Source organism: Phalaenopsis equestris, unplaced genomic scaffold (genome assembly GCF_001263595.1).
Source record: "Phalaenopsis equestris unplaced genomic scaffold, ASM126359v1 Scaffold000105, whole genome shotgun sequence".
Lineage (NCBI taxonomy): Eukaryota > Viridiplantae > Streptophyta > Magnoliopsida > Asparagales > Orchidaceae > Phalaenopsis > Phalaenopsis equestris.
The window spans coordinates 1,163,161-1,189,650 of NW_018164547.1; the positions used below are offsets into that span (position 1 = coordinate 1,163,161).

General features: G+C 33.6%; 1 protein-coding gene across 3 annotated transcripts in view; it reads right to left on the reverse strand.

Annotated features, from left to right (window-relative positions):
- The window catches only part of LOC110020616, a 36,714-nt gene continuing 10,224 nt past the window's right edge, over positions 1-26,490 (reverse strand). For all 3 annotated transcript variants that reach the window (XM_020718771.1, XM_020718772.1, XM_020718773.1), the window contains 5 exons: positions 18,880-19,009; positions 18,708-18,781; positions 16,962-18,643; positions 872-988; positions 1-787 (listed from right to left, as the gene is read on the reverse strand). In XM_020718771.1, coding sequence (XP_020574430.1) covers positions 249-787; positions 872-988; positions 16,962-18,643; positions 18,708-18,781; positions 18,880-19,009 — 2,542 coding nt within the window. In that variant the 3' untranslated portion in view covers positions 1-248. The remainder of the gene's footprint in view (positions 788-871; positions 989-16,961; positions 18,644-18,707; positions 18,782-18,879; positions 19,010-26,490) is intronic.

The following is a 26,490-nucleotide window of genomic DNA, read 5'->3' on the forward strand; positions in this document are numbered from 1 at the left end:
TACTCCAAACACTTCTATAATCTTTGATTTTAATTCTAATTACAAAGATGCAAAATTAACACTCACATTTTATAGAGCAAACCGGAACCACAAGCAGAACTTATTACAGTTTTGACAAATAATATCATCACATTTCATTCATGTAGGTAATCCAGATCAGCTTGTCAGGAAAACTGCCTCAGGAGTTTTGTTACTTGAGATTTGTGGTCTAGGAATAGATGGGATGAATCCTCTTTCCATGAACATCATTACATTCCATATGGTCTACTGTATAGATAATTAGAACTCGATAACCTGAAACTATGTTCCTCTTTCCCAGGAATAATATAACTATCATGTCCAAATCTCTCATTTTGAACAATTTCAGTCATCCCCATTTCCCTGTCATTCAATACATTCCACAAATCGCGCGACTGGTTATTTAAGATGGTTGAAGTTCTTAATTGGGGCTGTGTGAATGGCAAATGGCTTGGGTTGTGGAACTGCGCAGGAAATCTAGAAGAGAAATATACATCATTCATGGTTGACAATCCACCTACTATATTATTATTATTAGAAAATCTTTGGTCTTTAAAAGCTGAGATAGAATACTGCATCAATGGCTGTATATTATTGCTTTCTGTAGTGCGAAACTGTGAAGCGGCGTTAGAAGTCAAACCGAAACCTGAATCATTAGCTTCGAGAGGGAGTAAGTTTTTTCCCACTGCTAGTATTGCAGGATCAATAAACTCGACATCACCGGCATTCAAATTGAATGGATTTGGTGTACTGCCCTGAAATAGATTCTCTACAAAGAAAAACATAAATGAATTGATGAGTCCAGGCATGCATACCAAAATTTGTAGTGTTAGACTACGTGAAAGAATGAAACCTGAAGTCGCCGACTTATGACTGTTTTCATATCTTTCTTGCGAGGAAAATCCCGGAGGTGGTCCTTTGTTTGGTACTGAAAATCCAGGGGGTGCTGGCATTTTAGGCCTCGGCGTGCCTACGATGAACAGAAAGACAGAAAAATGAGATATGTTGAGGAATTAGCATAAAAAAGATGGAAGTGCGGTAACATGAACTTCTAATAAACAATGAGGGCAGGGGTTCAAGGAATTAGACTTGATATATTTAAAATAACACACAAATGATGAACAGCTAGAGCATTGTTATTTGATATACAGAAATTTATGTTAGCGGAAACAAAAACAACAATAATAGCCCAAGACTATCGCTGGCCTTCCATTGGGTATAGCTCATTAAGTCTTCTTTGTTTAGAGCCGCAATAAGAAACAAATCCAGTTTGCAGAAGCTGCTGAGAAATCTGCATGTTTATTCTCACTGAAAGTTGAATTATCAAGCTATAATTTGAGCAATATTAATTTGATACTGTTAGTTTGTTTAATTTGTTATTTATTTGATTCTATCAGTAGGTTTATATTGTTTTTTTTTTTTAATTCAGTAGTTGTGGTTTAGACAAATTAATGATCATAATCTTTATATGAGTAGTACTTTCTAATTCTAATATTTATGTTTGGTTTCAATGGTTTCTGTTAACATTCTGACTTATGGTATCTGGATTGATACTCATGGGGCAGTCAGTGGTTTCGTGTGATGCTATAGTTGGGCTTCAAATGGTATGCGCAGCTTGATTATGAACAAAACTGAATTTATTGCTAGCAAGAGATCCATGCTGGAGACCAAGCAAAGCAAGTTTGGTAGCACAAAGAAGCTAATGATGTCATTACAGTAACATATAATCATACTGAACTTTAACTGTTGCGTACTGGAAGGAGACTTTAGTAACCATACCAATTACCACTATAGAACCCATAAAAATAAAAATTTCAATCAGATGACCTACAAAAGAGTCTTTTAGTTAAATCAATGCTTTGAAAGCATTAAACACAATGCAATGTGCAAGAGGCTATTTACACATAAAAACAGATATATATATATATATATATATAGTGCCACAAGCCTTAGCCTGCTGGTGGCGGGGTCACTATAAGTCCCCTCAGGTCAAGGGTTTGATCCCACCGTGGCGCGGGGGCTTTGAAATGTTAGGCACATGGCGCGGACTCTCATCCTGGAGCCAAAACACACATGAAAAATTGATATTTAGGCTTCTAACAAATATAGATTTTCTTTTTAATATATATATATATTTATAGCGCGGGCTCTCATCCTAGAGCCAAAAAGCACATAAAAAATTGATATTTGGACCTCTGCTAAATATCGATTTCCTTTTTAATATATATATAAACATAAAGAATCCACCTCCTAAGACAATTATTTAAAATCACTGTATGAACGATTAAACTGAGAGTTAAAAATTTCCTTTGCTTTAACCAAACTAATCCTGACAGTTCTAAAATATAGTTGAAACCGAAGCTTTGACTATAAGCTATGTGGTATCCTTAAAAAAATAAATTTACAAGGAAAAAAAAAACAAATTATATTTACTTTAGGAAGATGGAAATCCAAATCAAATCAAACATTCTACAATAAAAAAAAAAACTTATCTGCAGTTAAATATATATCAAAATTTCAAGATGATTAATTAACCAAAAAATCTTCATATTGATTGCACTGATATTGAATATTTCATTAAAAAAAGGCATTAAAATTTTAGCATCAAAATCAATATTCACCAAGCTCAATTATTTATATTTGATTTTGATATTGATTCAAAATAACTTTTTGCCTGGTTTTCTAACCTGAAACGTTTTTTAGGGAGGTCCACCCAAAAGGGGAAGCCCCAATAGCACTCCCTAGTGCAGAAATAGATGCAGAGGAATCGCTTCACAAGGTGGTAAGCTATCCTCATAAAGGTCAAATTGATCTATGTGATTACACTTATGGTAAGCTATCCTCATAAAGGTCAAATAATCTTAATTCAATACATTCAAACAACTGAATTTACAATACTTGACACAGTTCAACAATACATTTATTCAGTCCTATTAATCCTCAATTTCAAAGAAAGTTTCAAGTGTTCTTTAGGTTTTAGCCACATCGAGTGCGTTCAGGACTTCCAGAGTTCCAGGTGATGCTTTGTCGGGCTCATTGCTTCTTTTCTTTTTTACGGAAGTTGAACGCGTAGATAAATATAAAAATCCTCAAGTTGCATAAAGTAGATGCACAATAATAAATAAGACAATTAGAAGAAAAAGAAGAAGAGTCGTGAGATCAACAAAACCACCATCATAGCTCTACCCTTCCTGCATCAAATCAAAACTATCAGCCAACATAACTCTAGCAACCAAACCATTGCAAACATGAATGTTATCTAAAAGCCAATATCAGATAAGAATGAATTGAAAAAAACATTGAAATTATCACCTTTAATCTTTAAAATATTTATCTACAATCACAATTCTTAAGCTTTCACATAACATAAGTTTGGTGTATCACAAACTCTGTGAAGCACAATTATTGGGTAAATCAATTGTTTTTAACACTACACATAATAACTTTTTTATTAGTACAAAAGCTTCAAGTCGTTCCTTAATTTTCATGGATCTCTCGAGCCCTGGTGATGAAGCTTTTGATATAAAAAAAAAAAAAAAAAAAAACTCAATCGTTCTCTTCAAAAGCTTAGAGCATCAATGACAAATTAGGTTTAAAACACCAAAGTACTATGTATGAAAATTTCTCATAAATAAAAAGAAACAAAAAACACGGATAAATACCTTATTACAAAATAAAATAAAAATTGTTCCACTTATAATGTTGATAACCACCAAATTGCAACCATCATAGCTCTGCCCTTTTTGCACCAAATCAAGGCTATCAGTCAGCATTAACTCCAACAGCCAAACCATTGTAAACACCTGTCTCATTCAGGCTCTAATTCCACGAAGAAAAAAGTAATTGCACTCAAGCCTGTTGCAGACTTGCAGTAGCCATGACAAGAGTAATCCAAGTAACGGTAAAAAATTGAAACTTTGTTGATATCAACTTTCCTCTAATTCTGCATATACATGAATACAAACAAATTGCAATATAACAAATCTCTGATTCATGACTAATACTTTAATAATACTTCACCAGTGGTATCAAAGTGGTATCATCATCAAATTGTGCAGAACTAAAGAGAGTGCTCAAGAACATCTTCCTTATTAGATATAATATATTTATTAAATATAACATCAAAGGTGTGCAGAAGGCTAGTTCCAACATCCCCAAATACCACCCCAAGAGTATGAATAACAAGTATAACGTTCCTACCCAAACTGAATTCCTACAAATAAGTGAAATGGGTACAAGAAAACTGCCAACAGCTAAAAACACACTCAATGAACTGAATTTCAAATAAAAAGAACTACGATGGCTTCCTATTTTGAGATAGAAAAATAATTCTTCATTGGTTCTACTTGATTGAAATACAGTTGGCATGGGCCGCAGGGCAAGCCGTCAACAAATAAAAAAACTTGTGAATGGTTAGTCCTCACTGTCCTACTATACATACCACATAATTCCCATGTAGTTACATATCTAAAAACCAAATATTCCTATTTACATCTGTAACACACATTGCTTTAAAATTTCATAGAAAATGTCACTATCACTAACCTTTTTAGAAGTGACAAAGTATTCATCTGCATTATCAATAGAATAATTCGCTCAAAAAGGATTTAGAAAAATTCACGTTCTCATAATAATCTACAGCCCTCCTTCCAACACTAAAACAAATCTTTTTGCTTCTCATAAACATCAGATTCTTATAAAAAGCTCATTGTACCAAATTACCAAAGCGAGTCACCACGAAGTAAAACCAAAAATGAAAATGGCGAGTTGAGCCAACAACCAAAACAGTTAAAGGTAGAGAAATAAAAATAAATAAATGAAAATGAAATTGAGCTCAAAACTAACCTGAAAAAAGTACATTAAAATCCATTCTAGATAATATAAATATTTTTCATCAAGTACTTAAAGATATAGTTAAATTTTAATGAAAATATTGGAAATCATCATTGCTCAAATATAAATGCACCATCAAAAAGAAAAGATCTAGACGTATCTGAATAAATCAACATATCTGACATTATTAGCATTAAAAATTTAAAGTTTAAATGTATCTTTAGTTGAATATTAAAATAATAGCATGTGTTTAAAGTTCAAAGTTACAATTATAATATAAATTCTTAGAAATGGAAGGTCTTTTATAGAGTAAACATGACTAAGTTGGTTTCATATGTGTGGTAGTTGAATATTTGGTTTTCCTCACTAAGGATCTCTTACTGAAAAGAAATAATAAAATAAATATTATATCTAGTATTGAGAATAAATAAAATACACTAGAAAGTAAAAAATAGTATACTTAATTAAAATGATTACCATAAGCTTCTTTGCAATTTTTTAAGCTGATCGAATCCAACTTGATGCACAAATCAATGCATTAACGGTTTTAGTGGATAAACAACATTTGTAATCATCCAACACCCTACCGCCAATACTAAAAATAGATTTTGAGACAACCGTGGTTACATGTATTGATAGAATATCTCGAGCAATAATTGACAGTCAGGGATACTTTAATGTATTCATCTTCCACCAATCAAGCACATCAAAGTTCTCATTCGAGCACACAAATAATCTCACCTCAAAAAATACTTGCAAATCAGATTTCGATGTATCCATAGCTCCAGAAGCTACAACAAAATCTTGAAACCCAAACAGAGCGTCAAAAAGATTTGAGGAACTCATACGATCAACTGCAGACGAAAACCCCTCATTTGAAACATTGCAATTAACAACATAAACAATATATATTTTCCACAAGGCATCTTGAATTATTTTAAGATTTTGTTAAATCTCATCATGCGAGTATATCTTCGACAATGTGTAGCTAATAAATTTGAGTTTCAATCTAGGATCCAAAATTGTTGCAATAGATATTAGAATATTATATTTCCCCCAATATTTGTTGAATTTGATTTGTATACTCATAGTCATATTTCTCATATAATCATCTTATGACAATGATTCTTCTATTAAAATCTTTTTAACATGCATAACTGCAAATAAAAATATATCTGAAGTAGGATATAGAGTGACAGAGATCATCTTTGTAACATTATTAAAAACTGAAAGAAATATTATGATTTTCTCATATTTTAACCATTCTGAATAAGCATTCAACCATTTGTAGTTACTATCTCTAATTGCATAGTGATGAAAAACATTGTGATAAATAAATGTGGACTCCAACATGTTGAAAGTTGAGTTCCATCTAATAGAAACATCAATGGAAAGTGACCTTTTAGTTGCAACTCCTAATTATTTTGTCACGTCTATGAACTTATGCAACATTGTACGAGATTTTTTTAGATACTTCACCGACTCTCTGATGTTTTGAATAATTTTATGAACCTTCTTTAGCTTGTTTTGGACCATTATATTGAGGATATATGCACAACACCTTACATGAAAAAAAAAATGACGAAAGTGCAGTACGTCTCGTGATTGAAAATTTACTTTTAAGAAACTAACTTTCACATCATTATTACTCGCAATGTAAGTGTTAACTAGTTTTGTCAATGTAAGTGTCAACTAGTTTCTTAATGTGCCTGAGAAACTGTGAAGTTTCTCAGGCAATGTAAGTGTCAACTAGTTGTAAGTGTAAGTGTCAACTAGTTTCTTAATGTGCCTGAGAAACTGTGAAGTTTTGTCTGGCTTTGGTTTGAGAATTTTACCCTACAACAAATGCATTAAACAAATAATACTTCAACCCCCTTGAAATTTGATTCAACAACTAAAAAATAATCTCAAACAAATAATTTTTTTTCTGTCTTTCTTAACTTGAATTTCAGTACTAGTGACTCCAGCAGTTACTTCAACGAGCTGAAAACTATCATTTCTATCTTGGAAAATATGGAAATATTTTACATTCTCAATCTGCATCAATTAGTGAACAATTGTCAGTTGCAATATAATATTTCAAGGAAAATGATAGTTCTCAATCCGTTGAAGTGATTGTTGAAAACACTAATACTAAAATCCAATGTAAGAAAGAAAAGAAGAAAAAATCATCTGTTTGAGAATATTTTGTTGATGTTAAATCAAATTCCAAGAATCAAATTGTTGATGTTAAATCAAATTCCAAGAGGGGTGAAGTATCATTTGTTCAATGCATTTGCTGTGGGGTAAAAATCTTCAAATCAAAGTCAGACACAACCTCATAACTTCTTAGGTACATTAAGGAATGTGCTAAGTTAAATGAAAAGAGTAAACAACTAATTGACTTATCAAATAAGAGATAAGATATTGAACTTCCTGCCTCTTAAAACTGACACTGAAGCAGATTTTTTATTTTCTATGATCTCAACTCATAAGAGATGTGATTGCAAAGATGATAATTGTAAATGAGTATCCATTCACGATGGTTAAGCATATTTGGTTCAATATATTGTTGAAAATGTTGAATCCTAACTTTCAAAATATTTCAAGAAACACAAATTAAAATAATTGTATGAAAGTTTACGAGTGTGAAAAAGAAAAGCTTAAATCTTGTCTTAAAGATATTCACATGATATAATTAATTGCAGATTGTTGGACCTCTAATCAGACTATAGAATATATGTGTTTGACTGCACATTATATCGACAAAACATGGACGTTAGAGAAGGTTATTATTAATTTTATTGAGTTAGAGTCTCCACATCTGGACACTTACAATTGTGATGCTATTTGTGAGTATTTATTAGAGTGGAAGCTCCAAAACAAAATCTCCACAATTACATTAGATAATAAGAATAATAATGATGTGACAGGTAGTTCCTTAAAAACCAATTTTCAATCACGAGAAAAGCTGCATTTTCGTGGTTTTCTTTTTCATGTAAGATGTTGCACACATATCCTCTATATAATGATCCGAAACGAACTAAAAGAGATTCACGAACTTATCCAAAAAATCAAAAAGTCGGTAAAGTATTTAAAAAATCCACTACAATATTGCATAAGTTTATAGAAGTGACAAAACAATTAAGAGTTGCAACTGCAAGGTCACTGTTTATTGATGTTTCTAGTAGATGGAACTCAACGTTCAACATGTTGGAGTCCGCATTTATTTATCACAATATTTTTCATCACTATGCAATTAGAGATGACAATTACAAATGACTGTCTGCTGATTCAGAATGGGTGAAATATGAGAAAATCATAAAGTTTTTTTCAGTTTTCAATAATGTTAATAAGATGATCTATGTCACTCTATATTCAACTTCAAATATATTTTTACCTGCAATTATGCATGTTAAGAAGATTTTAATAGAAGAATCATTATCAAAAGATGATTATATGATATGCAAATCAAATTCAACAAATATTGAATGAAATGTAATCTTCTAAAGTCTATTGAATCAATTTTGGATCCTAGATTGAAACTCAAATTTATTAGCTACATATTGTCAAAAATATACTAACATGATAAGATTGAACAAAATCTTAAAATAGTTTAAGATGTCTTGTGAGAAATATATGTAGATTATGTTGTTGATTGCAATGTTTCAATTGAGGGAACTTCATCTGCAAGTGAACCTATGAGTTCCTCAAGTCATTTTGACGCTATGTTTAAGTTCCAAGATTTTGTTGTAGCCTCTGGAGTTATGAAATTATTGAAATCTGATTTACAAATATACCTTGAAGAGATATTATTTGTGTGCTCGAGTGAGAACCTTGATGTGCTTGATTGGTGGAAGATGAATACATTAAAGTATTCCCGAATGTCAATTATAGCCCGAGATAATTCTATCAATACATATAGTCATTGTTGCCTCATAATCTGTTTTTTAATACTGACGGTAAAGTGTTGGATTATTACAGAAGTAGTATATCCACTAAAATCGTTAATGCATTGATTTGTGCATCAAGTTGGATTCGATCAACATAAAAAATGCAAAGATACTGATGATACTCATTTCATTAAGTATATCGTTTTCTACTTTCCAGTGTATTTTATTTATTTTCAATACTAGATATCAATATTTATTTTCATTATTTCTTTTCAGCAAGAGATCCTTGATAAAAAAAAGCTTAATAATCAACTACCACACATATGAAACCAACTTAGCCAAGTCTATTTTATACAAGACATTTCATTGCTAAGAATTTACATTATAATTACAATTTTTGAATTTTAGACACTTGCAATTATTTTCATATTCAACTAGAGATGCATTTAAACATTAAATTTTTAATTCTAATAATGTCAGATATGCTGATTTATTCAGATACTTCTTGATCATTCCCTTTTGGTGGGGTATTATGTTTGAGCAATAATGATTTCCAACATTTTCATTAAAATTCAACTATACTTATAAACGTTTGACGAAAAGATTTATAGCATTTAGGAGGAATTTTAATGTACTTTTGTCAAGTAAGTTCTAAACTTAATTTTATTTTTCATTTATTTATTATTATTTATCTACTTTTAACTGTTTTGGCTGTTGGCTCAACTCGTTATTTTCATTATTGGTTTACTTCTTCGTGACTCACTTTGGTAGTTTGGTGCAATGAGCTTTATGAGAATTCTGATGTTTTATGAGAAGCCAAAAAATTGTTTTAATATTGAATGGACAGCTACTAATATTAGAAGAACTGTAGATTATTATGAGAACATGAATTTTTATGAATCCTTTTTTAGCGGATTCATCTACTAATAATGCAGATGAATGCTTTGTCACTCCTAAAAAGATTAGTGATAGTGATAGTTTTTATAAAATTTTAAAGATGTGTGTTACGGATGTAAATATGAATGTTTAATTTTTAAATAGATAACTACATGAGAATTGTGTGGTATATATAGTAGAACAATGGGGGCTAACCATTCACATTCACAAGTTTATTCATTTATTGATGTCTTGCTCTATGACCCATGCCAACTGTATTTAAGTCAAGTGGGCTCGATGGAGAATTATTTTTCTATCTTTAAATAGGAAGTCATCGTAGTTCTTTTTATTTCAAATTTAGTTTAATATGTGTGTTTTTAGTTGCTGGTAGTTTTCTGATACACATTTCACTTCATTGCAAGAATTCAGTTTGGGTAGGAACATTATGTTTGCTATTCAGATTGTTGGGGTGGCATTTGAGGATGTTGGAACTAGCTATTTGTACACTTTTGATGTGATGTTTAATAAATAACTTATTTTAATAAAGAATATGTCCTTGAGCACTCTCTCTAGTTCTGTACACTTTGATGCTGATATCACTTTGATACCACTGGTGAAGTATTCTTAAAGTATTATTCATGAATAAAAGATTTGTTATACTACAATTTGCAGGGGTGTCATTTGTCTTGTATTCATTTATATGCAGAATTAAAGGAAAGTTTGTACCAGCAAAGTTTCAATTTTACATTTGTTTAGCTTATTCTTGCCATAGCTGTTGCAAGCCTGCAATAGGCTTGGGTGGAGTTATTTTTTTCTGGCTTATTCTTGCCATAGCTGTTGCAAGCCTATTGCAGCCTGCAATAGGCTTGGGTGGAGTTATTTTTTTCTTTGTGGAGTTAAATCCTGAAAGGGGCAGGTGTTTACAATGATTTGGTTGTTTAAGTTTTATGTTGGCTGATAGTTTTGATTTGGTCCAGGAAAGACAGAGATATGATGGTTACAATTTGGTGGTTATCGGCACTGTAAGTGGAGCAGTTTTTATTTTACTTTGTAAGAAGGTATTTATCTGTACTTTCTATTTCTTTTTATTTATGGAAAATTTTCATATGTAGTACTTTGGTGCTTTAAACCTTAAGTTGTCATTGGTGTTCTACGTTTTTAAATGGATCGATTGAGCTTTATTTTTTATCGAAATCTCCATCATCAGAGCTCGAGAGATCCATGAAACTTAAGGAACATCTTGAAGCTTTTGTATTACTAAAAAGCTATTATGTGTAGTGATAAAAGAAATTGATTTACCCAATAATTGTGTTTCACAGAGTTTGTGATACAACAAGTTTATGTTATGTGAAACCTTAAGAATTGTGATTGAAGGTAAATATTCTAACGATATAAGGTGCAATTTGAATGCTTTTTCAATTCATTCTTATATGATATGGACTTGTAGATAGCATTCATGTTTGCAATGGTTTGACTGCTGGAGTTATGTTGGCTGATAGCTTTGATTTTGTGCATGAATCAAAGAGCTATGGTGGTTATGTTGATCTCACAACTCTTCTTCCTCTTCTTCCTCTTCTTCTTCTTCTAATTGTCTTATTTATTACTCAACATCTACTTTTTGCAGCTTGAGGAGTTTTATATTTATCTACACGCTCAATTTTCGTCAAAAAGGAAAGAAGCAATAAGCATTGCAAAACAACAGTTGGAACTCTTGAATTCCTGAATGCACTTAATGTGGCTGAAACTTAAAGAACGTCTTGAAACTTTCTTCGAAATTGAGAATAAATAGGGCTAAATAAATATATTGTTGAACTGTGTCAAGTATTGTAAATTCAATTGTCTGAATGCATTGAATTAAGATTGACTCATATACTTAGTAGGCATAGTTGGAACTAATATCATCGGTTGAATTGTCAAGTATTCTTTTCTTATCTTTTTATGTAAGAGATTATTTGCTTGAATATTTGAATGTAATGACTAATGATCAAGGGATGTTTTTTTTTTAAGTTCTAATTCAGTTTCATATGTTATTTATTGTTTCTTGTAATTGGAGAATTAATAATTAAGTGTTGTCTATTTAGCAATTCAAAAAAAATAAAAAATAAACAAATTTGAAAAATTTCGAGCTAAGTAATTCGAACAATTCAAATTAATTTCGAACAAATCGAACCGAAGACGAACAGTAACTTCACGAACAATTTCGAACACGAGCCTATTTAAACAAACTAAATTTCAAACGAATCGAACACGAGCTTTGTTCGTTCGCGTTCGGTTCGTTTACACTCTTAATTGCAACTGACAATTGTTTGCTACTTAATGCAGATTGAGAATGCTTAATATTTGACATTATAAATAACTAGACACGAAAATATAATATCACATGAGATTTCATTCATGGATGTGTAAGCAAGAACAAATGAATTAATGTAAAAGCTATCTATAATAAAATATATCAATGAGACAAATCCACTGACATGATAAAATGACCCCATGCTATCTAACAGATTGAATCAAAAGGGGGTCATATGACTCATCTTACAATTTCAAAATTTAAAAGTAAATATATTTCAAATGAAAAAAAATATAAATATATGGAAAGGTTTGCTTCCACTTAACATGTTTTCTAAAAAAAAATACTTACTCATTAATGCTTAAGAATTGTGATTTTAAATAAATATTCTAACAATATAAGGTGCAATTTGAATGTTATTTTCAATTCATTCTAATCTGATATGGACTGTTAGATAGCATTCATTAAAAAAAACAAAAAATTAACTAGCTCTCCTTCCAATATCAGCCCGCAAGGGTTAGAATAAAAATTGGTGCACCACAAACAATTATTATCAGATTATATATATAATACTTATTCCACTGAAAGTTCATATACAATTCATTCATAACCATAATGTTTTCCCCATCTAGCTAGTATAGAATAACAGAAAGATAAACAAATATTCTTTAAACTTACATAAATAAAATAAAGCAAGAGGAAAGCAACAAAAAAATTCACTGTTGAACAACAGAGACCTTATAGGCATCTTCAAATGGGATTGAGATGGGCAATCATCAAGAAATTATTTAATCCATCTTTGTATAGTAATTTCACGAAGTTTGAACATCATCGTAAGCCACGAATCCCCGTCTTTGGCAAACAACACACATAAAGCAAACAAGGTGGTGAGAAAACGACCACACAATTCATTTTTTATTTGTGAGACAGAACTAATAAACATGAAAGCAGCATCTAGGTTTTTCAAGACAATTCATTCGGCTCAAACATTTTGCTATGCTTCTTCAACTCCAAAAAAAATAAAACATAACTCATACTCATGATACTTTCCCGAGCATGGAAGAGAGCTAAGTTCACAAACATTGCAGGAATAGAGCAAAAAAGAGAACAAGAAACTCAGACGACAATGGAAATCAAAGCAAACTCATAAGTGGTCTCAATATAACAAGCGAAGAGCTGGCATATGTTTTTAATATATTTTGGAGAAAAATATACCAAGATCGGCTATTCTAGGCTTTACGCCCCAATGTAACACTTCAAAAATGATTTAGAAGACTATACTAAAATATAGAGATACCAGATCTCTATTTCAGTATCTATATTTTAGTGGTCTGTCAAATTTAATTTAAAAGAAAAAAATTGATTATATCTGAGCATGAGCACAGGCACCCTCAATTCCATCTGATCACATCACTTGAGTAGTGGAAAATTTCCCTCAATGCCATGAATTGTAGAAATTTTCATATGGCTAATGACTGACAAGTGTAACATATTTTTGGCAATATGGCAACCAACTCAGAAAAATCCATTGCTACAAGTGTGAATAGTGAGATAACACTTGTTAGTTGTTAACCAACTTCCATGTCAAGGATACTTCCAAATGACCCAAAAAAAGTCTCATTACAATTAAAAAAAAAAAGTCAACAAGGCCAAAATTTCACTTGAACTGCAAGTGTCACATAAGCTGTAATTAAAGTCCTTGATCGTTCACCTACTAAGGAGATGCAACTTCCTGCCAAAATTTCACTCTTCACTAAGGAGATGCAAATCATAAACATCAAAATCAATAAAGTATAGTAAGAAATATTATTCTGATTTTAAGAATGTAGTAAGAAATAATATTTTTTTATGGGTTCTAGGACTAAAATGACCATTTTAAATGGCTCCGTGTAAATAGTCAGAGGACTACTTTGTCATTACTCAGAAAAAAAAATGTTTGTTCATACTTACATGATAAATGGAACATTTATGCTTGAAGAGAAATACCAACAATGCTAAAAAAAAATCAGATCTAGAGGCAATCATCAAATCACAGCACAAATGTTGAAACCTGTTTGAAAGTAATGTTTAAACCTATATGAATCACAACACAAGTGCATAATAGCCCAAGCAGAGCTCAGTGCTCCCAACAAAATCAGATCTAGAGGCAATATGACATTTTTTTTATGCGAGATTTCACTCCCAAAAACTTCAACACCTAGGTTTCACTCAAAAAAATTAAATCAATCTAAAAAAAAATTTATGAAAATTTAAGCTAAGAGGCGAACCTAAAGATAAATATGAAATATTGAAGAAAATATACTCAAAGATGACGCCTCGATAACCTTACAAGAAACCAAGAAAGAATATCAAGCAACCAAGAAATGAAGTAAGAATATCGCGAGTAGTCGATCCAACAACCAACCCTAAGCTCTCGAACCAAGCAAGTATATACGGTAACCTTACAAGCAACCAAGCAAGAATATCGAGCAACCAAACAACCCGAAGACAAATAGAAGTAGAGATTAGAGAACGAACACAAATAACCAACCCTAAGCTCTCAGCAAAAGAAAGCTTTTCGCTATTTTGAGATAAGAAGAAGGAGAGGCGACCGAAATCAAAAGCTTTCGGGAGAGGAAAGGGAGGTCGAACATGGGGTTAGGGGCTTAGGGTTTTTTACATTTTAGTTTGTATATATTAATATATATAAAAAATATATATAGTATATTATATATTTATAATAATTATTATGACTTAATTTTTTAAAATATGATATATTTTTAGAGTATATAATTATTTTTAAAAAATCATAAACTTTCTATATATAATTATTTTAAATTATTTTATATTTTGAACAATAACGATTCAAACACGAACTAACGCATCACTGTTCGTGTTTGGTTCATCTAACAAACCAAACAAAAAAAATTGTTCGTGTTCGTCTCGTTTACGTTCCGTCTTACATTCATCGAACGAATCGAACACGAATCCCCGGCGAACCGAACACGAACTGTTTGTGAACAACGAGCTTTTTTGACAGCCCTAAGCGTAATAGCAAAGCTTCTCAACAAAGATGATCAAATGAGAAAGTTGTCCAACGAAAATAGGCCAACCATTATCTAATACATCTTGATTGGACCCAGATTACAACAACTCAAAAGGATATCTCACACATCATAGGAAAAAGCACTACCTTGATGCGTGCAACAAGAAGGCAACAAATGAGTTCATCTTTATTATCACAGCTTTACCTTAACTATAGGGGGTTGGCATTTGAAAAAACTTTTCCAATCATTCTTCTGCAATAGGAGAACTTAATTCTAATTCACACCAATGTTCCACTAGCAATCTTACCTGTAAAGTACAAATTTACCATTCTAATCATTTAATATCTTAATAATATCTACCCACCTTACCGATATTTTATATGCTTTACTTTTGTCTTTCAAATATAACCATTTCTTACCCCATCGTCATTAGCTTTATACCATATCGCATTATAATTTTTGTTAGTTTCTTGGTCACTCACTAGTTGCACACTCATTGGATATATAAAACATATTCAACTATTTTCAATTTTATTAAACTAAATTCTTCATCATATCTCCTTACTACATAGTTTGCCCTCCCAATCAAACAAAATATAAATAAATAATTAATTAATTATAGAATCTCTTAAAATCTAGAAGTTATACCCTAAACCATATTTACATTTTGGAAAAAATTAATTTAATGGCTTTAAACTTGCCAAATCTTATTAACACTTGATATGGTGGCAGCATTGATAGTTACGAAATAATTTGATATTCACTAGTCATTGTTTCTTGTACTAATTCCAAAGCTTCTACCTTACATAAATTCCTCCAGTGCGTTGTTTTTTTTTTACTTCAAGAGAAGTCTTATCAATTAGAACTATGCCATGAAGACCTCTGACTTAACATCGATTTTTTATGATACAATCCTATTGTAATTTTAAACTCGTTAATTTTCTAACTAACTGGCACTAATTGTTTGTCCTTTCTAACTTATACATCTCTATAACAACTTTGACATATTTTTCTCTTTTCAATAGTTATCTTAGCACAAAATCAGCTTCATTATAACTCTTCCCGACATAATATTAATCAATTCACTATTATCGCCATGATATTTTTCATGTCTTTCTTTAAATACCCTCTACTACTTCATTAAATTGATTATAAATTTGAATTTTCTTTTAATGCCACGACCATAAAAATCTCCTTTATTCTCAAAGATTGGCACCAATGTGTTCTCCCCGATAATTTGACAATCTTTAAATTTTGGATTTTTAAAAAATATCGGTCAACCATATTAATCCGATAATTCTAATAACTCGTCAAATTTAAAAGATATCTTATAAAGACTCAAAACTTTACCTTTATGCATCTTCCTAAAAGCTAAATCAAATTCACGATTGTATAATTTCTATTACATCATTAATTTATTCATTTTTTATTTTAAGAAATTTCATGTTGAAAATTCTTGATAAATTATTCCTGTACAAACGTTTCATTATTTTCACATTTTATCTTTTTAATATCCCCGTATCATTAACAAATTTATTTTGCTTAAAAATAACCTAAATCTCATTTCTTTTACTTTGGTGATATTATATATTTCATTTTCTCCTATTATTTAGCATACAATTCAAATTATAAAGTGTTGTAGATTTGTCTTTGCCTACTACATCTTGGCATATCTTTTAGCTTATTTACTATTATTATGTCTAAACAATCATTAATTTATCATTCTTGAAACGTATATAATTTTCTTTAAAACCTTTTGCACCTCCTCGCTCCACTATTTGATCTCCATATGAAGATCTATTTCTCGGATCTACTCAACCAAAGGTAACCTACTTAATACAAATATTTGTTTTATGTCATGGCCAACATTGATTTTCCAAAAAGGCCTTTAAGATTCAAATTGAAAGCACTTCTAAAAATAGCCATAGAAGGAATATACAAATGACAAAAAAACTTAAATATGGATGTGGACAACTAACCGCCCAAGATAAAATGATAAGCATAGAAATATGCAGTACGTTTAAAGCATAATCTATAAAGACATACCAGCAGGGTTATTAGATGATGACAAAGAACTGTTTTTCAAAAAAACACTGGAACCCCCCGTTGTATCATGCAAACTATTGTTGTAATAAGCATCTTTAAATGACTCTTGTGTTGAACTGCTCGATTTCTCCGCGTGACTAGCAGCCAAAGAAAAATCATTTGCTAAATTCTCCTGACGGGCAAATGAAAATCTAGATTGATTATTATTTTGCAATTTCCATGACAGAGCAGAAGAGCCAACTTTCTTACCCATGCCACTAAGAAATTTGGCCAAATTGTCAGAAGAATGTACAGAATCATCCCACGGATCAAAATCTAGTGACAACATATTGGATATAATGCTTCTCTCACCAGAATCAATGACTTCAGTCTTTATTGTCGTTAAATCATCAGACTTCACTACATAAATTGGTTTATTTCCAGTTTGTCTCATGTCAGGTGCCTCAAAAACCTCCCTATGCATGGCATAATCATCTTGCTGGTCCTGCTTGGGCACAGCTGGAAGCACCACAGTATGATCCCTTAACCTAGAGAACCCTTCATCCGTGGGAAAATAATTTGCATCATTTAGATATTGCAAATCAAAAGGATCTTCTTCACAAGAATTGCTTGTTGGAATGAATGGCATTTTAGGAGGATTTAGACTGCAGTATGAAAATGTTTTTTGAATGGAAACATTCGATGCTTCTTCTCTCTGATCATGAGTGGCCAAACTATAACTATCAGTTTTTATCACAGAAAATGGAGCATCACTTTGTTGATTGGAGGCCCAGCCAGGTAAGTCTATCAAAAAGCATTCTGAGTCTGTCGCAACAGATGCAAGAGAAGAGGGCGTTGAACTTTGCCTTTCAGCTTCCCTGTTCGCATAAGTTTGACAAAATTTAGCATCAGAACTTTCGTCATTAAATTTAGAACAATTATTAGATGACACGACTTGATACTCCTCTTTGCTCTGATACTCATCTTTGACATTAAACGAGTCCACACTAATGATTTCTCGTGCGAGAGATCGATCTTTGTCTCCAGTTGATCTGTCTGAAAGTTGGGAAGGAGAGCATGAAATATCAGAGGTACAAGAAGTATCACACACCCTAGTATCTTCTGATAGAGAGGTCTGGGAATCCCCATTACTACAACATTTCAATGCTTCTAACGAAGTAGTTTTTCCATCGATTTGATAAAAACATGGATCTGTGATTTGGTTTGATGCTGCGTCAACATCATCATCCCAAGCATAATTACATCCTACATCAAACATAATCTCCGTTGATTTGCATGAACTAGATGTCATTTCCATAGGACTTGATTGAGAATCCATAAGCATTATATTTCTTCCTTCAGGCGGCTTCATTTGGGCATCATCTTCCCAAGCAGAAATCATTAAAGAACTTTCTGCAACCACAGTACTCTCTGAGGAGTCATCTGATACAACTGGTTGGTCATGCATAGAAGAAACAAGGTTCAAAACTTCTGAGGCCCTTGACCCACTCTCCACAGTCCTGTTGTCAGGTTCCTTTGATAATACAGGAACATGATCATCCCATGCGGAAATACATTTAATGCTTGAAACGGATGAAAGAAATGAAGTTGAAGAATTTAAAAAATCTGGCTTCTGCTTGACAGGGTTTTGCAGGCATGGTGTAGTCGCTGGTGTTGAACATTTATTTGGCACTCGAGAACCCCTGTGAAACAGACACAAACATAAATAGGAAATCCTTCCAAAAAAGATTATGAGAAGCAGCATACCATGAAGCAGAAGCGGGAAGCACTAATGACCTTTCACTAGAAATATTAGCTGATTTTGCATGTTTGGTAGTATTCTGGATACAGAGGAAGCAAAGCCTATATCAGTGCCTTCACATATAATAGCAAGAGCATAATGTGTAAAGTGATAGATTCACATGCCATTATTTCTTACACTTGAGGACTTTCTCAAACAACTTTTGCTGGAAGGTGTTCCGTTGGTGCCTATATCAACTTCTGCTGCAGGCAAAACGTTTCGTGCGCGCTGTTGCAAATTGTTCATAGCAACTTGCGGGGCCCTATTCCTAGTAGATCAATCCAAAGTGCATTAAACCAAGAGAGAAATACCCTAAACGATGAAAAAACAAAAGAATTAAAAAAAATGCTTCGATAATTTAATTTAGAACTTTTTCACTCATATATATATCATCATAAATTCAAAAAGATGAGAAAAAATATAATCAATTTATGGTTTTTGAGAAGAGAAAAATAATTATTCCTTTGCAATTTTCTTAGACTCAATTACAGGCCAAATAGCACGGAAAGGTCACCCCATTAGAAAAATCATAAAATCCTCACGCCAGAAAAAAGAAATAGAAATTTCCAACGATATTTAATCCTACAAGTAGAAACTAATGAAAATTTTAAAATAATAAAAATAGAAGATACCCAAAAGGGAAAAATCACTAAAATTCTGACAACCCCCTCAAGTTTGAGCATAGATATCTATCATGACCAACTTTCTTACAAGGAACTCAAAACTAGACCCGAATCGTTTGGTGAAGATATATGCTATTTGTTGTGATGTCGGGATGAAAGGTGCATAAATAGCTCCACAATCAATCTTCTCATTTATGAAATGTCTATCACTCTCCACATGTTTTGTGTAATCATATTGCACTGGATTTTTTACAATGCATATAGCAGCTTTATTGCAAAAGTACAATTTCAATGACATGTTTATTGGAATTCGTGGCTCTCTAAGAATTCTCTTCAGCTTTATAACATCTCACATACTTCATTAATCATAGCTCGATATTCTATCTTGACACTACTACTTGTCACCACAATATATTTCTTACTTCGCCATATAACTAGATTCCTCACACATAAGTATAATATTCGGACGTCAATCTCCAATCAACTTTTGAACCCGCCCAATTTGCATCGGTGTATGCCTCCATGTATTGTTGTATGGTATTCAGAAAGAGTAAACTCTTTTCTTATATATTTTTTAGGTATCTGAGAATCTTGTTAACTGCTTCAAAGTGTTTCTCAGAAGATAAATGCATAAATTGGCTTACCAAACTTACAACAAAGACGATACCTATTCATGTATGTGATAAGCATATCAACTTTCCAACCAACATTTAATATCGAGTTGTACTCACTAAGTCACTCTCCTCCTCTTCTAGTTTCTGATTGAGATCAATTAGAGTGTCTACAAGCCTACAACCACTCATCAATGTTTCCTTTAGAAGATCAAGAATATAGTTTTGTTGGGAAACAAGAATCCCTTTCTTCAATCTAACAACCTCAATGCCAAAAATATACCTAAAAGATCCTAAGTTGTTGGTCTAAAAAATTGATGATAGAGAAGTCTTCAACCGGTTTAGTTCATATATGTCATCTCTGATGAGAATTATATCATGCAAGCACACAATTAATAAGGTTATCGTCCAATCCATTGAATGTTTGAAAAACATTGTACGATCTCTTTGTCCTTAAGTATACCCCCGACCTTTAACAAATAGTATAAATTTCTCAAACCACAATCTCGGTGATTGTTTCAACCCGTACATGGAATTTTTTTTAGTTTAAACATCTTAATGTCGAACTTCCCACTAAATTTTGAAGGTGCATCCATGTACACTTCTCTTTCTAGGTCCCATTAAGAATGTATTTTTTATATCCAACTATTGAAGGTCAGTCAAGATTAGCTGCAAGTGATAGAAAGACTCTTATAAAGTTTATTTTTGCTAGTAGAACAAATCTCTCTAAGTAATCAAAGCCATGAGTCAGATTAAATCCCTTAGCAACTAGTCGAGTCTTGTACAATTCTAGAGAACCATCAAATTATACTTGACTGTAAACACCCATTTGCATTCAACAGTTTTCTTCCAACTAAATCAACTAATTCCCACATGTCATTTTTCCCCAAAACTTTCACCTCCTCGAAGAGGGCCTTCCTTCCACTTAGAAATTTTCAAAGCATTCTTCACAATATTAGGGATCTTCATACTAGACAAATGTGTGGTAAAAGCCAGAAAAATGGATGATAGATTTTCATATGGCACATAATGAGACAATAATATTGGATGCAAGACATCACCCCCTTACAAGTAACAATCGGATAAAAAAGCAATGATATCAAATTACGTATAAAAAACAAATTAAATATAACAATAGTATCAATTAATTAATTAAAAGTTATTATTTTATATTAAATAAGATAATATTAAAATATATATAATTATATATAAAAACAAATAAAATAAAATTTGAATCTCAATGCACCCCAAAAATAATCCCCTCTATCTCCATCCAACATGTGCCCAATAAATAAGACATTAAAAAGCAAAAACAACAAGAACAAGCATTTATCCCACCAAGTAGAGTCGAAACTTTTTTTTCTCTATTGTGCCCAATGGAGTGTCATATTTTCATTTAATTCTAATAGATTCTCTATTGTGCCCAATGGAGTGCCATATTTTCATTTAATTCTAATAGATTAATATCATTTTCTATAAAACATGCTCAGGTCTTTTTATGTCTACTCCTACCGTTTTTAACACAAGTCGAATCTAAAACATCTATTATCCTAACAGGATCATCAGATGATCACCGTTTAATGTAATCAAACCATCTAAGATGACTATCTCTAATCTTGTCTACCATTGAAGCTACACCAATATATTCATTTCGCATTTTATCTCTAAGTGTAAAGCCACTCATCCACCTAAGCATTCTCATCTCAACAACACTTAACTTAGTTTTATGCTTCTCTTTTATAGGACAACATTTTGCATCATAAAGCATTGCAGGCCTCACGAGCATCTTATAAAATTGTCATTTAAGTCTAAGTGGTACTTCTCTATCACAGAGTATGCTCAATGCATTCCTCCACTTCAACCATCCAACTTGAATTCTACTAATAGCATCCCCATTTATATCACCATCACTTTAAACAATAGATTCAAAAAATCTAAAACGTTCACTACTTTTAATAATTTCATCACCCATTATTACAACTCTTCCACTAGATCTACTTCTACTAAAATTACATTCCGTGTATTCAGTTTTAAATCTACTCAAATGAAGGCCTTTAGACTCTAAAGTGGACCTTCATAATTCAAGTTTTTCCTGAACTATTCCTAGTAAGTACATTTTGTGTACATCCTCGTAAAAATGTCCATTAAGAGCATACATAACTAAAGCAAAAAGATATGGACTTAATATTGATCTTTGATGTATTCCAACTAAAATAGAAAAATACTTCAGCAATCCTCATTCTATTCGAACACAAGTGACAGCTTTAGTATACATATCTTTAATGTCTTAAATGTAAGTCATATCAACACATTTCTTTTCTAGAACTCTCCAAAAAGCTTCTCTTGGAATATTATCATATGCTTTTTCTAAATCAATAAAAATTATATGTATATCCTTCTTACCCTATCTGTACTTTTCTATTAAACTCTCAATAAATATATAACTTCCATAGTAATCTTGTCTAGCATAAACCTCGATTGATTATGAAAAACTTTTGTATGACGTCTTAATCTATTGTCAATTACTCTCTCTCATAATTTTATTGTACGAAATATTAAATTAATTCCTCTATAATTTACATACTCTTGTACATATCCTTTATTCTTAAAAATAAGGACCAAATACTCTTCCTCCACTTCTCAGATATCCTTTTAGTTTTTAAATTATATTATAAAATTTAGTAAGCTAAAAAATTATCAAATCTCCTAAATATTTCCAAACTTCTATGACAAATTAAAAAACATATGGAAAACAATTAAAATATCTTAAAACTCACTCACTCTTATTAATTCTCACATGACAACACTCCTTATCCCATCACCTTCCCCAATTTGTCTCATTACTCTCATCTCTCTTACAGATCAAAACTTCTATGTCCATCTCCTTCACGTGAAGCTACAATGAGCTCCCTTGGACTCCACCAACAATACAACCTAAATTTTTACTTCCCTTCATTTTGATACCAACAATACAACCTAAATTTTTACTTCCCTTCATTTTGAGTAGCTCATGAAGCCTCACCGACATCTCCAAGCCTTGAAACTACTCTCCCCATCTTCATTCCAACCCTCATCGATATCACTTACTACATCTCCTATCATGTCACCACTTAGCTAGCAACTACTAGCTCCAATCTACCTCATGGAAAAACCCTCACTTGTATCTCCTACCATCTTAACTCTCAAACAGTGACCGCTAGCTCCGTCATCAAAGACTACATCTCTCGCCTAAAACTATTGCTCCTATAGTCTTCTCCTTAACATGTGCTCCCTAAGCAATATCCTTACTGTTTGAGCCAGAGCATCTAACATCGCCTCCCCATCTTTCACTGTTGCAACACAAAATCTCACCCTGCTTAACGCACAATTATGTGCACCTAACCTCCTCCATTCTGACATCATCCTAATAACTACTCTCCACTTAGGCAGAAAATTCCAAGCCTCCACAATCTCTCCCTGATGTCTAGTTCGATCTAGACACCCACTTTCTTGCTTCACTCTCCTCTCTCCGCTCCTTTCATTTTCATTATACACACCCAACAAACATCCGCTCAAAACCTCACTAAGTCGTTGAAAATAGCCTCACCTTCACTCCACCTCCATATTTCTCCCACAGCTTTCCTCACCCACACATCCCCAACAACCCAACTCTTCTCTCTCTCCCTCTCTACCTTAGCATCACTCACATTTTCTCTCAAAATAGAGAATCTTTCTCAAGCTCTCACTATTTAAGCCAAGATCACTAACTCACTCGCTATCTCTTTTATCTCCTTATTTTCTCCCTCTAAGAAAACGAGAAAAATCTATGTTGGCATCAATTTTTTATCTCACATACAATGGGTATCTATTTAAACAACACAGGACTGTGCCCAGCTTCCCGCCGTCCAAGACATCCAAACAAACCTCCTGGTATGTGTCCCGAGCACGAAATCAGGACCAGTACCAACTTGACCCTATCCGGAAAAATTCACTGTAAGATGGTGTTAGCCTTGACTCCAAACGTATTTTACGTCGGTTCTCATGTTCGAAGACACAACTCCATCAATTCGAAGTCTTCTGAGGCCAAGGATAGTTGCCAATATCCCCCATGCATATTTTGGAAAAAATCAGGTTCGCACCAATTTTACCCCCTACAAGGGACGCTTGTCGACACCAAAATAAAAAAAACACCAGCCTGAAATCTCTAAAATGTTCATTTTTGAGTTACAGGGTCATACTCGAACGATACACAAAAGGAGAGCTTCTTCATACTTTGGGGCCTCTACGAGAAAGGTTTTATGCGCTCGGAACTGGCGCTTAGGGGTTGATCTGGCTCGAAAATCCTGATTTTCGCGTAGATCGTCCGACATAGGGTTTCTTCAATCCGCGAGCTATGATGGACCAATCATGACTGAAATATGGTTTCATAACTTCAAAAATGAGTATATTGATCAGCCATTCATCGAGAAAATCATTGCTAACAGTCGCCATGGATCACAGTGTGGGTAGGGTGTTCCAAACCCAAAATTTTGCCTGGTTGGCTGTAAGAAAGTCCTCATCGATCTAGGGTCTTCTACTCTCCTACGCCAAAGGAGAGCTTCTTCATACTTTGGGAAAGGATCATCGGATCTTCATCGAAACTTCGTTGGAGCACGGAACTCCGCCGAAACCTCGCTGGACTTTTCTTTTAGAGCAAACCTTCTTCATCCTTTAGAGGAGCGGAGCAAACTTTGTCGGAAATTCGTCGGAGCTCGGACAATTAAAGAGAACACTATGAGCAACTGTCATGAAGGTGAAATTTATCGATCCATTGCGATTTCCCTTACTAGAGCACCCCTGGGTCTGATTGTTAGAGACATTAGGTTAGGGTTATCTTATGCCTAGAGGAAGACAATGTAGGATTAGAAACCTTTCCTGGACTTTCCCTTACAAATCCTAAGAGTGAACCTACCCATTTCTTTCAAGACCCAAATCCAAAATTTCGGAATCATTCAATCTCGTGTTTGCTCTGGCGATTTCGCTCTCGTGAATAGAAAAGTGAAATCTATCGCTCGGGCATAGAGAATGGAAAGTTACAAGACTTTAACGTTCCCAACGTAGCGAAGGCCTTCGCCAACAAAGATCCTTCGCGCCAGGTAATTGTAGTGACGCCTGCTTAATCCCATCAACTACTTTAGGGTTTACCCATGAGATTGTTAGAATGAGTAAAAACACGCTATCGAGCACGAATATTTGCATATGCTTGTATGCTTGACCGCATTTTGAATGTGTCGGTTGACCGATCACGTAGGTCTGACCGGCCACCCAGCTCAGTCAACCGACCACTTAGGTCCGACCAGCAGCCCCGGCCCGTTCGATCGATCCCTTCAATCCGACAAGCCGTCTCGACCCGATCGACCGATCACTTCGGTTTAATCGGTTGTATCGGCTAGATCAATCCATCACTTAGGCCCAACTGGCCGCCTCGACCCGGTTGACCAACCACTTCGGCCTGACTGGCCATAGCGGCCCAAGTCGATCGGTCACTTTGGTCTATTTGGCCGGACCAGCAGCCCCGACTCGTTCGATCGATCCCTTCGATCCGACAAGCCGTCTCGACCCGATCGACCCGATCGACCGATCACTTCGGTCTAATCGGTTGTATCGGCTAGATCAATCTATCACTTAGGCCCAACTGGCCGCCTCGACCCGGTTGACCAACCACTTCGGCCTGACTGGCCATAGCGGCCCAAGTCGATCGATCACTTTGGTCTATTTGGCCGCCTTGGCCCGACCGCCCTCTCTTGGCCATAGCACTCGATTGACCGTCCCCGTCAACCTAAAAGGTAATTGGCTAACTTCATTTACATGTCATGTCACTTTTATGTATTTGTACATTGTTTGCATGACTTGCATGGCACCTTTGCATATGCACTCACCTCAGATCGATCGACGGGCACGGCTCGATCTACTGATCACTTGGTTCGACTGGCCACCAAGGCCTGGTCATAAAACCACCTTTTTTGCTTCGATCGGCCACTAAGACCAGATCACAAAACCAATCTTTTGGTTTTACCAGCTACCAAGGTTCGGTCACAAAACCAAACCATTTCGGTTCAATCCGCCACCAAGGCCCAATCAACCGGTCACTTGCATGTTGCATGTGTTCTCATTTTCGCTTGTGCACATCTGCATATTTTGCTCGCGTAGCATCTTGCATGTTCACGATACTCATATGTCTTTCTTGAGTCACTAATTATCACACACTCACTACAACACGCATGTGTCTTCTTCGAGGATGGCTTGCTTACCAAGCCTACCCAATGTGCGATTTTCTCTAGTTAGAATTGTACCACTTCACTACACATTGTGTGTTCAATTCGAGTCACGCCTTAGAGCCACTGAATCTCTTAAGTGCACAATGTGTGCTCACAAGTTTGACATCTACATGTTTATTGCCTTCTATGTCGTGATAACAAGTTAGACTCGTTAGATGAGTAACGCTGTGTTGTTTGCTATGCTTTAACGAGCATTGTTTGTCGGGTGAATCCTGCTGA